The sequence below is a fragment of the Hemicordylus capensis genome, chromosome 5 (assembly GCF_027244095.1).
Source record: "Hemicordylus capensis ecotype Gifberg chromosome 5, rHemCap1.1.pri, whole genome shotgun sequence".
Taxonomy (NCBI): domain Eukaryota; kingdom Metazoa; phylum Chordata; class Lepidosauria; order Squamata; family Cordylidae; genus Hemicordylus; species Hemicordylus capensis.
In genome coordinates this window covers 245,956,066-245,972,746 of record NC_069661.1, presented here as the reverse complement: position 1 = coordinate 245,972,746, position 16,681 = coordinate 245,956,066, and the positions used below count along the sequence as shown (strand labels likewise).

Genomic DNA, 16,681 nt, shown 5'->3' with positions numbered 1-16,681 from the left:
TATTGAAAGCATCTATCTATCTACAAATCTCCAAAGCAACTTACAATGTTGTTAAATAACAATGCTATTTTAATACAATAAAAACAATAAAAACTCCATGCCTTGAGTCAAGAAGTTTTAACCCTCTTCCCCAGTTTCTAAGCTTATTGTTTTTGTTTTGTTTATTGAAAGCATCTATCTATCTATCTATCTATCTATCTATCTATCTATCTATCTATCTATCTATCTATCACATCGACTTTTCCCACCAGTCCTTTATCTGGGTGCCCACAGAATCCAGAGCCGCCTCCTCAACCTTCTGAGTCCCCTCTTGACTCTTGGCCACCTTACATAGTACAAAAGAAGCTGCTTTATACCAAGTCAGACCAGCGGCCCATCTTGCTCAGTACGGGCTTCTCGACTGGTAGGAGTTATCCACAGTTTCAGGCAGGCAGGCAGGCAGTTTTTCCCAGCCTTCCTTGAGGATGCTGGGGATTGGGGCCAGCTGCATGCAAAGCATATGTTCGCTCTTCCACTGAGATATGGACCCATCCCCTACTACCCTGCAGCCCATTCCTCTTCTTATTTGGCCCTTAGCCATCCCACTTCCATAAACAACGCTGTACAGTTCACATATGCTCTATACTGCACATACACATTTTGCCATATAGTGAATTCAGATTATTGGTCCATCTAACTTGGCACTGTCTACACCAGGGCTGCTCAACTTCGGCTGTCCTGCAGATGTTAGCTTACAACTCCCATAACCACTGGCTATTGGCCACTGTGGCTGAGGATTATGGTAGGTGTAGTCCAAAAACAGCTGGGGGGCTTAAGTTGAGCAGGCCTGGTCTACACTGACTGACAGAAGCTTACCAGGGTTCCAGACTGTTTTTCTCCCATTCGTACACTGGAGAGGCCATGGACTGTACCAGGGAGCTTCTGCATGCAAAATATGTACCCCTGAGCTTCAGCAATATACCCTGTGCCAGTCCCCCCAGTGTTGTGAAATGCTGTAGCAAGGTCCTGTTTGACAATCTCATGGAAGCACCAAGCACCAGTTCCTTAGCCACAGCGATTCATTCTCATTCTTCTGCTGCAGAATCTTCCAGCTTCCCTTTGCCCCTCCTATGAGTGTCCTGCCCCATCCCATCACATGTTTCTGATGTTTTGTTGTTGTTCTAAAGTGTATCTTAATTCGAACCATAAGCCCCTTGGTAGATCCTTTGGGCTAAAAGGCAAGGTAAAATGATTTTAATATAGCCATACATGAACAATGACATAATGGTTCAGCCAATAGCCACTCAGGGGGAAAGCCAAACTAAATGAGATGATGGAGAACTGTAATATGCTTACATTTGGTGGGTGGGGGAGCAACAGCAAAAATGAAATAATTCAGATCAGATGTGCTAGGGGAGAGTTTTTAAGCCATTCCCCATCCCATTTTAAAATGGAAATCACCCCTCCTCTGAAATGGCCTTTGTCCCTATTAGGGAAAACACAGAGGTAGTTTAAAATAGCAGCTTCGGAGGGGACAATTATCACTGGGGGAAAGGTACAGGGGAACGGGGATGAACACCCGCTTCTCCTTATGAGAATCTGAATCCGATCTGAACCAGGCCCTGCTTTTTATCAAATGTTAAAGAGATGGAAGATCTGGCCTGCATGAGCCCTGTTCAGACATTATGCTGAACCTGCATTCAGATGTCTGCGCACATGTACATGTGTTTGTGTGAATGACCTGTACCTGTGTTCATTTTAAAAGTGAACCTGGATACAGGCCCCCTGAAATGCAGGATAAAAATAGAAAGCGTACTGCCATACCTGTGTTCAGCATAACATGTGAGTAACTGCACCTGTGTACAGATCTACACCTGTGAACACTGTGCACTCATTGTCCAAAGCCCCATTCAGAGATTATGAGAGGAGGCTGTACAGCCCCTGAAAACGACGTGGAAGCCCCACCCACCATGCCAATCACTCTCCCCGGCCGAGCACACCTGTCACGTTTACAGCCTTCATCTGAAGAGGCAAAGGCTGTAAGGATGATGGAGGGGTGCTTTCATGATCAGGAGGCTCGGGCACCAATCATGCTGCCGTGACCAGGAGGCTAATTGGTTTAATGTTTAAATGATTTTAATTGTAAATCACCCAGAAACACAGGCTTTGGGCAGTAGAGAAATATGTTAAATAAAAATTCATAAAAATAAATAAAAATCATGTTTACAGCCTTTGTCTCTTCAGACGAAGGCTGTAAGTGTCATGGGAGAGGAGAGCTGGTCTTGTGGTCACAAGCATGACTTGTCTCCTTAGCTAAGCAGGGTCTGCCCTGGTTGTATTTGAATGGGAGACTTGGTGTGTGAGCACTGGAAGATCTTCCCTTTAGGGGATGGAGCTGCTCTGGGAAGAGCATCCTAGGTTCCGAGTTACCTCCCTGGTGGCTTCTCCAAGATAGGGCTGAGAGAGACTCCTGCCTGCAAACTTGAAGAAGCTGCTGCCAGTCTGTGTAGACAATACTGAGCTCGATAGACCAATGGTCAGACTCAGTATATGGCAGCTTCCTATGTTCCTATGGACCTGCCCAGCAGGGGAGAGTGATTGATGCGCCAGGCAAGACTCCCACCTCATTTTTGCAGGCTGTGCTCAAGTACAGCCTTCTCTCATAACATCTGAATGAGGCTCAAGTCTTGAACCTAGTGTGTAAATAAGACTGTTGTATCAACTCATTTGGCTTTCAGACACTTTATTATCATGCCTGGCCAATCCCGAGGGGCCCAAGTTGTATGGCAAACTATGCTGGAGAACAGAGTAGACCCAATAATACCAAGGCTAGACATCCCACTAAGGGAAGGACCATAGATCAGTGATAGAGCATCTGCTGGGCATGCAAAATGTCCCAGGTTCCATCCCTGCCAGCATCTCCAGATAGGGCTGGGAGAAATCCATCCCTGAAACCTTGGAGAGCTGCTGCCAGTCAGTGTGGACAATACTGAACGAGATGGACCAATGGTCTGGCTCGGTATAAGTCAGCTTCCTTTGTTCCTACTCAATATTCTGAAAGCCATGATGCTAGATGAGCAGAAGTGAAGTTGAATATTGAGGGTCATATCTGCAGAGGAGGAGGAAAAGGGCAACACAACAGCGTGAGTGGAAGACGCCAAGGACTCCTGCCTAGTCCAGTGTTCAAACAACTGGTGAAGACCACTGATAAACAGTTTGCCAGCATGGCAGCTTAAGGCGTTCCAGTGATGTGCTCAAGTCTTACGTAGATTTAAACGACGATCCTTGGCAGGTTCCCACAGAGGATTCTCAGCACTTCTAGGGCCAGCAGTCATTCCATCTGCTGCCGACGCTGACTTTGAACAATCCTTGCAGAAAAGCAACTGAGCTGTAACTCCCGAGGTTCTTCTCCAAGGAAGCTAGCAAGGAAAGAGACCTCTCCTTTCCCTCTGAGAGCCACTTGCCCAGACCTCCCAGTAACTGCAGGTGGAGACACCTTCCTTGGTAGAAAGACTTGGATGCTCCCCCCCCCCCCGCCCATTGTGCCAGCATAAACAGAGGCTTGCAGATGGGGATTCAGCAAAACAACAGCTTCTTGAAGGTCATCCGGGGAGGGGGGGGAGCCTGAACAGTTCCTGGATGGAAATGTGGCCTACTGTGATTTTATGAAATTTCCGCCATCTCACAGGAGTACCAAGATTCTTCATGGAGAGATTTAGGTTTGTGGGGTGGGGGGTGGGGGTGGGGGAGGATGTTGGTCTTTGCTGCTAAACAGCTAAAATACACCAGTAGACTGCACTACAATTCTGTCAGGTCTGATGTTGTACACATTGGTCTGGTTCATATGTAGCAAGTTATGGTGACAAAGTTATGCTTGTTACAAGCAGCAGCTGGCGTGAACCTAAGACTCAAGTACTCCCTGCTGCCCTTCAAGTGCAAGGGAGAGAAGACTGAAACCTTCAATTTGAAGTTGGTTGTAACCCACAGTGTTTCACCATGTCTGAGTCCAGGGAACTGTGGCGTGTTATAAATCATGAAAAGAAGCTTCCTATCTCCTCCCTACATTCATGAAGACGGGAAGGAAGGAAGGAAGGAAGGAGAGCTGGTCTTGTCCCCTTAGCTAAGCAGGGTCTGCCCTGGTTGCATTTGAATGGGAGACTACATGTGAGCACTGTAAGATATTCCCTTTAGGGGATGGAGCCGCTCTGGGAAGAATATCTAGGTTCCAAGTTCCCTCCTTGGCATCTCCAGGAATTCCTGCCTGCAACCTTGGAGGAGCCACTGCCAGTCTGTGTAGACAATACTGAGCTAGCTGGACCAATGGTCTGACGGTATATGGCAGCTTCCTATGTTACTCCTGTTTTGCTAAAGGCTATGATCCTAAGCGCATGTAATTCTGATGCCTACGATCAGTCTGCAAGCATTCATCCTATTAAATGTCCTTACTTTTTAACTGACCTTAATAAGTTACGATTGGCTTGCAGACACACACCCTGCTTCTGAAGCCAGTGCAGCAAAGGCACACTACATGAAAACCTACAGCCAAGAGAGAAGAACCAGTAGTTGCATGCAGTGAAGAGGGGGTAGCTCAGTCAGCAATCATAGGTGTGAGGACATGGAGGTTACATCCTTCTGTTTTCATCTATGAAACGTTAGAAGGTACAAGAACATAGCATCCATCTCATGGCATCTTAAGCAGGTGGAACCAACTGGCCAGCGTCTCTTTACAGCATGGGCCACAAGGAATTTGGGAGTACAGAGATCCAATGGAAAAAACAAGCAAATAAACTGATATCTCTCTTCCCCCCAACCTGCCAACACAGATGTATTGAGACCCACTGCTGTAAACTGCTTTGGCTGGCCCCGTTTTGTCCTCGGAGCTATCCTTGCAATCACCATTTTCTTCTGGGCCCCTTTCAAAAGGCTTCTTTTAATCAACATCAGAGACTCCCAGAAAAATGTCCCTTTGGCTCCCTTTGTATGATAAATAAATTGTGTTGCTGTGCTTTAGTTCAAAGCTCAGGACTATACTCACCCAACTCCACGGGAGGATCAGGTGACCTTTCTTCAATTCAGCTCCCCCCCTCCCCCCTTTCCTCTCCGTGTGTTGTGGAGGACAGACAAAGTGATATGTCTGTCATACGCCATTACCATTAGAACAGAATCTTGTTCTTTTATTACAACTGAACTCTGCCGGATTTCTCAGCAGGAATGCTAAGTGAAATCAATGTCTTGGATTTCCAGCTTGAGCTTGGAGGTCACAGCCACTCTATCATTTCTCAGCATTATCCCTTCCCTTCACCCCCCTCCTTCTCTCTCTGAGTCTCCAACTGGCACACAGCAGATTGAAAACAGCATGCTTCAGAGGGATCATGCTGCACAATTTTACAGCCTTTTGGAGGCCCCCTTCCTATATCTCCCCTTCCTATATATATCCCCAGGACCGCTCCCCCATTTGCATCTACATTCTGTTTGTGTCTGTTGACAGAACTATAAGACAAAAGGCACTGAAACACCTAAGAAAAGTGTGGTGGGTAGCTGGGGGAATAAAGAAGGAAAGAAGAGTGTGATTGCCGCAAGTAGGGAGTATGGTGTGTTTTTTTTTTGAAAGAAAGATGACAGGTAGGCCTTTGAATTAGCATGAGCGGTACAAATGCTGTGCTACCTAACAGGTATTCTGTTAGAGTTGATTTCTTTTGGCTCAATCCAATGCTGAGATGTTAAGGCCAGGGAATCTCTTTAACAAGCTGCTGAAAGCATACAGGAAACCCCTTGTAAGCAGCACACAAGGAAAAAGAGTTCTCTTGTTATTTGTGTGTGTGGTGGCAGCAGATTGCTATGAGCCCAGTGACTGACAGCTTTTCAGCGGCTTCCTGTAGTGAGGAAAGAACGCTAAAGTATTTTATGGGGGAATGGTGGAATTATGTACAGATCCATGCAAGTGCCTCTTCCAACTCAAAGTGAGTCTGGCACAACTAAATATATGAAGATGCTACATAATGGGTTAGGCTGCTGGTCCATCTCGCCCAGTACTGTTTAAACAGGATGTGAAGAAAACTGATCAAAAGAAAGTTTATCTCCCTCTTTCATAATATTAAAACTGACTGGCAGCAAATTCTGGGTAGACTTCAGAGAGGGGGAAGTACTTAATAATTTGAGAAATTCACTGCCGTGGGATGTGGAGACGGCCACTAGATTTTATGGACTTCAGAAGGGAGTTAGGGAAGTTCAAGAAAGACATCAGTGGCTCTGACTCCTGAAGGCTATATGAAAACATCAATGTTCAGAGGCAGCATGGCACTGAATCCCAATTGCTGAGAAGCAACAGTGGGAGAAGGCCAGTGTGGGGGAAAGAATGCTGGCCTAGGTGGACCTTTTGGTCTGAAACAAGAAGGCTTTCTCTGCTGAAAGAAGTCCAAGAGGCTATTTCCACGTGTGGCTAAAATCGGGCTAGGGACACCCAACCCAATTTTAGCCACGTGTGAGAACCAATAGGAGTCATGTGGCTCCCGACGGCGGCTCGGCGGCAAACCCTCCTGGGTAGCCCACCTCCTAACCCAGGTTTCGGGTGCGAGGTGATTGTGTGTTGTTGCAGCGCGGCTTCGCACCACACTGACTCAGTAGTAGGCCCCTGACAGGGTGGCTACAACAAGCCTCCCAGCATCGGGAGGCTCCCCAGAAGGCACCATGCACTTGCCGGGAGGCCCCCAAACCCTGCTGCTCACACCGGCTCTGTGATGACCGAGCAATTGTCTGCGGGGCGAGCGGGTCAAACCTGCGTGCGTCAATGTAACATATATTACATTTAATGTAACATATATTACATTAAATCCTGTGTGCTTTAATGTAACATGCATACTACATGCAGCTGTACAATGGTATGGCCAGGATTTCTAATAGCTGTAATATCACGCAACTCTGCATCACTATGTGATGGCTAGGGAAGGAATTTGTGCACCAGGGCAACTTGGCCGGGGAGGTTTCATCCACCCGTTGGCTGAAGAATTTGGCCAGTCTCACTCTAGCAGGTGTTGGGATCACAGGCCTAGATTGGCTCAGATGGCCTGGTTCTTTTTCTGCACACAAGATCACGTATGGCACATGAAGAATGCTCCGATGGTTTTTCATGTCCATCTTTCCCAACAGGACTTAGCTCCTCCACACTAGTCAATTTCATCTTGGGATAATATAGATCATTACATCAGTGACATTATATAATTGGATGGCTATTTTTAATCCGAGGCTCTCAAATGGTGGGCTAAAACAACCGGAGACACGTGTCAGTTCAAGGAATCCACTGTGATGTGATGAAAGAATGTGGACAGCAGGCTAGAGGACACAGAAGGAAGGGAAGATCATATTTTTGTCAGGCCTCATGACTTAACCATGAATGCTTTATACTTCAGCCCTATCTACAGTTGCTGAAAGCATGTCTCAGTATTCTGAAAGGAATGCACTGTCAACAATAGGTACAGCAAAAAAGAAGTGGGTAATAGTTAATTTTTAGAATGAGAGGTAATGGGGCTTAGGTTCATCTGGAAATCATGGCCCCCAAGCCTATTCCAAGCTCCCACATTGTACGGCAATCACATAGAAGACATGCAGACATGGTATTAACATATATGACAAAGCTGGGATGGCCCATCTTACAGTACCTTGCTTTTGGGTGGAGGGCTGTTTGTGCTCTTGTCGGTATGGATGCTGGTAGGCGATACTGCTGCACCAATGTTGGTTTGTGGGATGCCGGGTATTTTCCCACCTGGGGATACTTGCATCGCAGCAAGCTGGGCAGCATACAACTGCTGCAGGGGGAGAAAAGGGCAGAAAGTGAGGGAAAGAAGAAGAGGTCACCAGGGTTGGGAACCAACAGTAGTCGAAGAAACCCTCCTCCCTACCAGGATGCCCTCCCAAGTGAATGGTGACCAGCTACAAAGGAGGATGCAGTTCCTGTATGTTTAGTAGTTCTGTAGAAGGAGGAAAAATATGGAGGTGCATCTTGTTAGAAAGAAGTAAGAAAAGCTGCACCCACTAATATTATTTAAGGTATATCTTTATACACCATTTTTTATCCATGTGATCCAGTTTGATCCATGTTTTTTTTTTTTAAATACAAGGACGCTGACAATAGCATAAAATTGCCTCCTCCCATGTGAAGCTGCCAGATCTACTTCTGAGGCTCTGTTCCTCAAATCCTCTCCCTACCAAATTAGAAGTGCGGTGGGTGGGCATGAGAGACAGGGTCTCCCAAGGGACATCAATCTCTTCCCTTTGCTACTTTTTTTCAGTGGGTGGCCAATATTCTCTCTCTTTCTCTCTCTCTCCTAATTCACCACTCAAAATTCTATTTGCTGCTGTTGTTATATTCATCTCTAATTAATGTTATGTTTCTTTAGATTTGAGTTATTTTGAATTATGAATGCTTAATTTTATTTTTTGGACCATTGTTTAGTCACTTTGAATATTTATGATCAAGATTTCATCTTTACCTTCAAAACTCACTGTGGCCTTGCTTTCTCATATCTTAAAGTGGTATACAAGTTTGATAAATAAATAAGTAAATAAATAAATATCCCAGCACTTTCCTGTGACCTTCAGTTGTCCAGCTCTACCACCTTCAGGTGTTCAAAGGTCTACTCCTCCCTCAGAGGACTATGCTCTTCCTCCCTTGCTGCCTCCGATGCATGGAACTGCCTCCCAGAATGCCCATGTGATGCTGCCTCTCTTCCTTCAAAACCTTCTTCAAGTTTCCCCATGATGTCTTTGGCACAACCCCCTAGCAGCTTCCATGCCCTACTGTAACTAAGTACATGCAACTAAAATAATAGTACATTTCCCCCTTCTACCCATACTGACATTTCTCCCCCCTTCACCTGTTTGTTTGTTTTTTTAAACTTGGCTGATATTCTAACTATGTTACTCAACAGAAGTCCTACTGAAATTGCTATGTAGTCCTTTAGAGCAAGGGTTCTCAAATGGTGGTACTCCAAATGTTGCTAAACTACAACTCCCATCATCCCCTGTGGGGCTGGTGATGATGGGAGTTGTAGTTCAGCAACAGCTGGAGTACCACAGGTTGGTAGCCCCTGTTTACCCAATGGTTGGGTACCACTGGTTGGGAACCCCCTCAGTAACTCCTGAATAGGACTACTGAGTAACTTAACCTAGAAGTCAGCCTTTGCTGACCTATCTGTTTTCTAGATCATAAGCCCTTCTGGTAGGGACCTGGACCCTGTTTATATACATAAACTGTCATGTACCTATATAGATGGTGCATACCACTACTACTGCTACTAATGATAACAATAAATATAGTAATTCATAAGCAAAAATTCTCTATTAAAACATTTCACAAACACAACAGAAAAAGACAGTACAAATCAGCAACTACAGACAAAAGTCAACAAAATCAGTGGAGAACACCAGCAGCAATACTCAGGGCTACAATTCTTTTTAATGGTACTTAAAATGATTCTGAAAGAGCACAGCTGTAGGTTGGTCTCTAAAGCTCAGCAGGGATATAGCAGACTGTGTCTCCCTAAGGAAGGAAGGAAGGAATTGAAAAGTCTATAGGGCTATGCACATGATCTGAGTGCAGGTGGGCGGGTGGGGTGGAAGGCAGGGTCCAACTCACCTTCCCCCCAGACGATCCAGAGAATGGTTCATGCTCACAATTGTCTGGGAGTGTGGCTCACGCTCCCAGACAATCCACGCTGCTCCAAGCAGCGTAGGTCTTCGGAAACCAGGACGATGCACCCCAGCCTCCGGATATCCCACAATGCACTGCATCCATCTCCGTGTCTGCCCTAGCCTGAGTTAGGCTGCACATGTGATAGGCTCTTTGCCTTTTTAGCCACTCACTTGACTCTAGGGATGCTGGGAAAGTTATCTGAGCTCAGGCCTGAAATTCTTGGAGTTCAGAAAGCTCCCCTCCATCCTGCATGATGTCTCTGCTGATTCTCCCATTGCTCCAACAGCACCAAGACCAGTAAGGAAAGGTGAGGGGCTGATGAAGTGGCAGAGAACTCCTCCAAGCCACCCAGATTGGCTTGGCAAATGGTCTGAGTTCTTCCTGATTTGCAGGCGAAGAATTGAGATCCTCTCTCAGCCAGCCAGCGATGAGCTGAGGTGTACTTTCTGAATACTTTTCAAAGGCAACCATAAAACATATTGCAGTGATCTTGTCCTGATGTTCCGAGAGTATGCCTAACCACAGCCCAATCTTTCACATGTCAGCACAACTATTAAAGCCCTACCAGCATTGCTTTGATAGCATAAGGCACTTGCATGCTTTAGGCTGAAGGCAAGATCTCTCTCTCCTGTTCCCTTTCTCTGAGGCTCCATATTTTGTTCCATTATTTGGAACTAAATAGACACAATCTAAGAGGCACTCCAAAATCCTCATTTTTGTTCTACTCTCTTCAAGTGATATTAAGAGCCCCTGGTGGCGCAGTGGTAAAACTGCCGCCCTGTAACCAGAAGGTTACAAGTTCGATCCTGACCAGGGGCTCAAGGTTGACTCAGCCTTCCATCCTTCCGAGGTCGGTAAAATGAGTACCCAGAATGTTGGGGGTAATATGCTAAATCATTGTAAACCGCTTAGAGAGCTTCCAGCTATAGAGCGGTATATAAATGTAAGTGCTATTGCTATTGCTAAGTGCTATTATATTTCCCAAACTCCCCTTATTTTTCTACTTATTTAAATTTATATCCCAAATAAGATTTACTCAAAATCTGAACCCCAAAGGAATTTAGCTATTGCAAGCAGCTCTGCTGTAACCTAGGACCTCACTTTAAGAACCCTCAATAAAATGAATGCATTATACAGCAATCAACCTGGCTTTGCCAACGAGTATACCCTTGGAAAGGAGCTACAGACAACGTTGAGTCTCTGATTAATGTTCCTGTATACTACAGAGTCTTCAAACACCACTGTGTCACATATTCACATGTCTACATTTTTAGGAGCATACTTAAAAAATATTAAGTGTACACTTAAAAAACATGTAGAACTGGAAAAGGTGCAAAAGAAGGCAACCAAGATGATCAGGGACCTAGAGCAGGGTTTCTTAACCTTGGGCCCCCAGATATTCTTGGACTACAACCCCCAGAATCCCCAGACATGGCCTTTGTGGCTGGGGATTCTGGGAGTTGTAGTCCAACAACATATGGGGGCCCAAGGTTAAACTCTGGCCTAGAGCACCTTTCTTATGAGGCAAGGCTACAACGCCTGGGGTGATTTAGTTTAGAAAAAAGATGACTGAGGGGAGACATGATAGAGGTCTATAAAATTATGCATGGTGTGGAGAAAGCAGATAGAGAGAAATGCTTATCCCTCTCACATAACACTAGAACCAAGGGTCATCCCATGAAATTGATTGCCATGAAATTTAGGACCAGAAAACAGAAGTATTTTTTCACACAACACATAATCAACTTGAGGAATTCTCTGCCACAAGATGTGGTGACAGCCAACAACCTGGATGGCTTTAAGAGGGGCTTGGATAACTTCATGGAGAAGAGCTCTATCAATGGCTAATAGCCGGAGGGCTATAGGCCACCTCCAGCTCAAAGGCAAGATGCCTCTGAATAGTACCAGTTGCAGGGGAGTAACAGCAGGAGAGAGGGCATGCCCTCAGCTCCTGCCTGTAGGCTTCTAATGGCATCTGGTGGGCTACTGTGCGAAACAGGATGCTGGACTAGATGGGCCTTGGGCCTGATCCAGCAGCGCTGTTCTTATCTTCTTATGTAATGTGTGAAATGACCCTAAGGTGAAACTGTTCAGGAAAAAGAAAAAGAAAAAAAGAAATCAGAAGGGGAATGAAACGGGATGCAAACTAACTAAATAGTGGCAAGATATATAGTAAGTTGCTGCAGCCTGAAATACTCGTAGGGTAGGGTAATGGGTTAGAAAAATGGGCTATGTATCAGCAACATGCTTTAACCCATTATTTAAAGGACAAGGTGAACAATATTACACACATCTGCTGAAGAAGTTTACCATTGCAATGCTAAGTATAACCATGATGGGCAGGATAACAAACAGAGCAAGGACAAAGACACAGCCATACCATGATCAACGGTATGATCAGGTATTGTTGTGATTAGGTGATCTTCTTTTAACATTGACTGTTTACTTTAGCACAGCACTGAAGGTTTGAGGGCAGCAGGCTACGGAATGCTAAACACAGCATGTAAATTCCAAAAATGAGTCTGGAACAGCATTTCAAGGTGACCAGGGAGGATGCAAGACCCTCACAGATTTCCAATAACTTTCAAAGAAAGTGTGTGTGGGGTGGGTGGGGGGTGGGTGGGCTACATATGTGTTTCTCCCTCTGTGACACCTGTAACCCAGAGATGTCTTTCACCCCAGATGCCCTTAGTACAGTTCCTAGGACAGGTTAAAACCCAGGCTCCCGAGAGCCCCCAGGCAAGGTCATGAGCCCATAGCTCAGTGAAAGATTGCCTGCTTTGAATACAGAAAGACTCAGGTTCGGCCCACATCATTTCAATTTAAGAGGACAGCAGGACGAGAGAGAATTCAGCCTGAGATTCTGGAGAGCCAATAAGTTTATTCACATGACCGAAATCCCTGATGGCTAGGGAGGACTGGGATGGGAGGAAGGCAAAAGTATACCTACCTTCCCCCAAATGATCTTCCTGATCCCACCACCATGTAAATGATCACTGCTGTGGTGAGTGGCATGGTATTTTGGAGGCTGGGGAAATGCTGTCTGGCCTTCAGAAATCCCACAATGCACCTTGGTGCACTGGGGTTTCCCCCCTCAAGCTGGGCACTCCAGGCACCCAGCTTTGTGTCTGTTTGGGCTGTAGGCAGCCCAAGCAGATACACAACCAGGATCCGTGGTAGAAGAGCGTGCTCATGCCTTTCTACCTGGGTAATAACTCAGGGGGGATTTCTGGGCTACCCAGCAGGCAGCACCAGGAACGGCGACAATCCTGGAGCTTCACATGAGCAGCCTTACCAGGTAGGGCTGCTCGTGTGAACAGCCTCACTGTCTACTCTGAGTAGGCATATTGGGTTAGATCAGGGGTTCTTAGCCTAGAGCAGGGATCCTCAACATTAGGCCCCCCAATGTTCTTGGACTTCAACTCCCATAATCCCCAGCCAAAGGCCACTGGGCCTGGGGATTATGGGAGTTGAAGTCCAAGAACATCTGGGGGCCCAACGTTGAGGATCCCTGGCCTAGAGTACATGGGGCATTAATTTGCTTCCTGGTGAGTCAGAATAAAGTTCTTGAAAGTAACTATCCTGAGTGGGTTTTCCCCCACTCTATTTTTTTTACCAGAGCCTTATGGAAATATGCTAGCTACATGGGGTTGTGTGGGGGGGAGGTTCCCATGGTTTCCTTGTTCCACCAGGAAGCTGATAGTCACAGCAGCCTCACTCACCTGACTAGATTCAGCAACTGGCCCAAATAGACTAACACCCTTCTCTATTTTTCCTTTGGAGCATAATAAATGCATGGCTATTAAACTTCAGGCAGCCTAAGACTAGGGATGTGCCACAACCTTGTTCCCAGGTTCTAAATGGTCTTTCAGCTTCTCCCCGACCCCGCAAATTGCTTTGAACAACTCTTTTGGCAAAATTTTGGTGATCGCCTACCCAAGATGCTCCATTAGAAGTCCAACTCCCTGCACTCTCCCTCAGCACACACAAGGGCTTGTAAATTAGGTTGCTAACTTCTGATCTTGAAGACTCTGGTGCTAGGGCAGTGCCAGAGTGTGTGTGGATGAATGTGTGGGTCACTGTGTGGGGTGGATACAAGGAAGTGTGAGAGTACTCCCCACACCTGCCATTACCACCACCAAAACCAGCATCTGTCAGGCACTATGGGACTTCAGCTGGGAGGCCTGCTGACCAGACAGTGGCTCTCTGAGCAACAGGGGCTGCTGGTTGGAAGAGAGAACTACAACTACAGTCAAGTCTTTGACCAAGCAGATCATGGTCCTTTTAGTCTTTGAAATCCGGTGCTGCTGGACTCAATCAGATCCTTAGGAAGGATATGAAAACTTGCAGATCTGCTGACCACTCAATCTGGGCAATTTCTTGCTAGAGATGGGGCACCTGGTCCTACCTCTATACATCCAGATTTCTGCCCTCACACTTCCTGCTTGCCAACTTTCTCCCCCTTTGTCTCTGGCCTGTAGCTTCCTTTTAGCCTTCTTGCCCACAGTATCCAACTGACTTTGGCCTAGGAGCCTGATACCACCCACTCTGCCTTCCTCCACTGTACACAGCCTTTTGCTGATGGTGATGGAGGAATAGGTACATGCAATCTGCCATTTCAAATGGGGCCGAGTTCCACAACCTGGTGTCCTGGTATGCAAGCATCATTTACATCAGGCATCCCCAAACTGCGGCCCTCCAGATGTTGCTGAACTACAACTCCCAGCATCCCTAGCCACAATTTATTGTGTCTGGGTATGCTGGGAGTTGTAGTTCAGCAACATCTGGAGGGCCGCAGTTTGGGGATGCCTGATCTACATAGTTTAAGCATGCACACTATGTGAAAATGATGCAACTGGCTTTCACTTAAAATATTCTTGCAACCAAACCCAATTTCTGGCTTTCATGCAAAAAAAAAAAAAAAAAAAAGTGGCAAGAGGCCCAGAGGTCACAAAGCTGGCCAGGTTGGTTTTCTTCCCTAGTCAGCTGGCAACCCTCCTTGAAAGGCCTAAGGCTACCCAAGGATGAACTAGTTCCAAGATGTGACATCACTTGGATTGAATTGCCTGGGCTCATCCCTCCTTGTTTAGTCAATGACATTCTTCTTGCAGACCTGCCATGCCTTGTAACGCGGAATGAAATGTACAATATGCAGGATGGGGCGCAGCATGTTAATATTTTTAGACAAGATTGAACTTTGACATTATTGAATCTGTCTGTTCAAATTTAATCATTCCAGGGCAGGACAACGTCTGGCTCAAGACCAGGAAAGGACACTGGAATGACCGCATGCTGTGAATCAAGATGCTTAACTGACAACTATTTAGAGAATGAAAAGTTATGGCACCCTCAAGCAATCAAACAAAGGACCGTGTCTACTCAAAGGTCTATAATTGAGAGCTCCAAAATTTGGATTAATTCTATGCTCTAGGGATGCTGCCAACAGTCTCTATGGCAGAGCGATGCAGTGAAACACAAGCTGTATTTTGCCATCTTCCCATAAGTGTACGTTCTCCATGTCTTGAGTGCTTTTCCTAATGGCGAAGACAGAACTTGCAGTATTAAATAAGTAGATCTAGAGCCAATTTAATTTGCAACATTTGTTTCAAATGGCTGCTTGGCGGGGCGGGGAGAGGAAGGGCCGGACTGTTTTGTGATGCTGAGCGACACTGCCCAGAAATAGAATGCAAAGTCAGATGTTAAGCCAAGTCTTCATGAACATTTTAGTGGTCATCCTAACTCTTGGAAGACTCAGCTTACATATCTTATGTACATGTATAGTTGCCACCTCTTCTGTAGCTGCTCCCAAAGTACTACCGAAATGCATATCAAAGTACTATATGGATATGCATATAGTTACAAACAGCCTTGGTAATATTGGCTTCATTAGAACCCACCAATGTGATAACACCAAGCAGAACAAAGGTAGGACCTGTGACTGAAGTGTAATTCAGTCACAGGTCCCATCTTCGATATTCAACATAATTTATAAGGCAACTGATAGGGACTATCATAATCCCTGAAGTCAACTGATAATTAACATAATCCCTGGGAAAAGGCACACATATCATACACCACAGGTAGCAGAAACTTGAACATGATCTAGCTGGTGGACCAATGGCCAATTTACGGTGAACTATGTAAACCTGGTTGCTGGGATGGGATCCTAGGATTCTCTGAAAGAATCTAGAAACTTTATATCGAGTCAAACTCATTGATCTTAGGAGTGTGCACGGAATCAGTTTTGGTGGTTTGATTTGAATTTGAACTGAACCACCGGTCCACAAACTGGTTTGGTTGAACCGGTCAGTGGTTCAATTTGTCCATTCATTTGAACCGGTTTGAGGAGCTATGCTTGTAAAGGGGAATCTGGGAACACTTTTAAAAGTGTTCTAAGGGCAGCGGGGTAGGGGTGGGGGTGGAGAGAGGGGACTTACCAGTGGTGCTGGCAGAGCAGAAGTGGCTCCTCTATACTCTGCTGGTGGTACCTCCCAGCAGAATGGCCCACACAGCAGGCCGATTCCAGTCTCCACTGGGATGCTGCCCAGCCCGCTGTGTGGACCACACTGCTTGTGGGGTGGTGGTGGGAGTCAGCAGGAGTTAGAGGAGGTGCCGCTGCTAACGGGCCGTCTCTCCGCCCCTCCACTGCCCTTAGAACCCTTTTAAAGGCAAGATTTCCCTTTGCTGGTAGAGGGGAATCCTCACTGGATTCCCCTTTACAAGCATAGACCTTCAAACCAGGTCAAAATGGTCCATATTGGACCGGGCCCAGTTAGGTTCAAACTCAGACTGGCTGCCTTTTGTTGTTGTTGTTGTTAGTCCAGTTCAGTCTGAGTTCGAACTGGGCTGGTTTGAATCGAACTCTGTTTGATTTGAACCGGTTCTGCACACCCCTAGTGCATGTCGCTCAGTACTGTTGTCTACACTGACTGTCAGCACCTCTGCAGAGTTTCAGGCAGGGATCCTTTCCAGCTCTACCTGGAGTTGCCAAGGACTGAACAAGGGACCTGCTGC

General features: G+C 46.1%; 1 protein-coding gene across 18 annotated transcripts in view; it reads right to left on the bottom strand.

The window, feature by feature from the left end:
* The window catches only part of SOX5 (SRY-box transcription factor 5), an 876,032-nt gene that overhangs the window by 110,831 nt on the left and 748,520 nt on the right, over nt 1-16,681 (bottom strand). For all 18 annotated transcript variants that reach the window (XM_053255253.1, XM_053255257.1, XM_053255255.1 and 15 more), the window contains one exon: nt 7,635-7,781. In XM_053255253.1, coding sequence (XP_053111228.1) covers nt 7,635-7,781 — 147 coding nt within the window. The remainder of the gene's footprint in view (nt 1-7,634; nt 7,782-16,681) is intronic.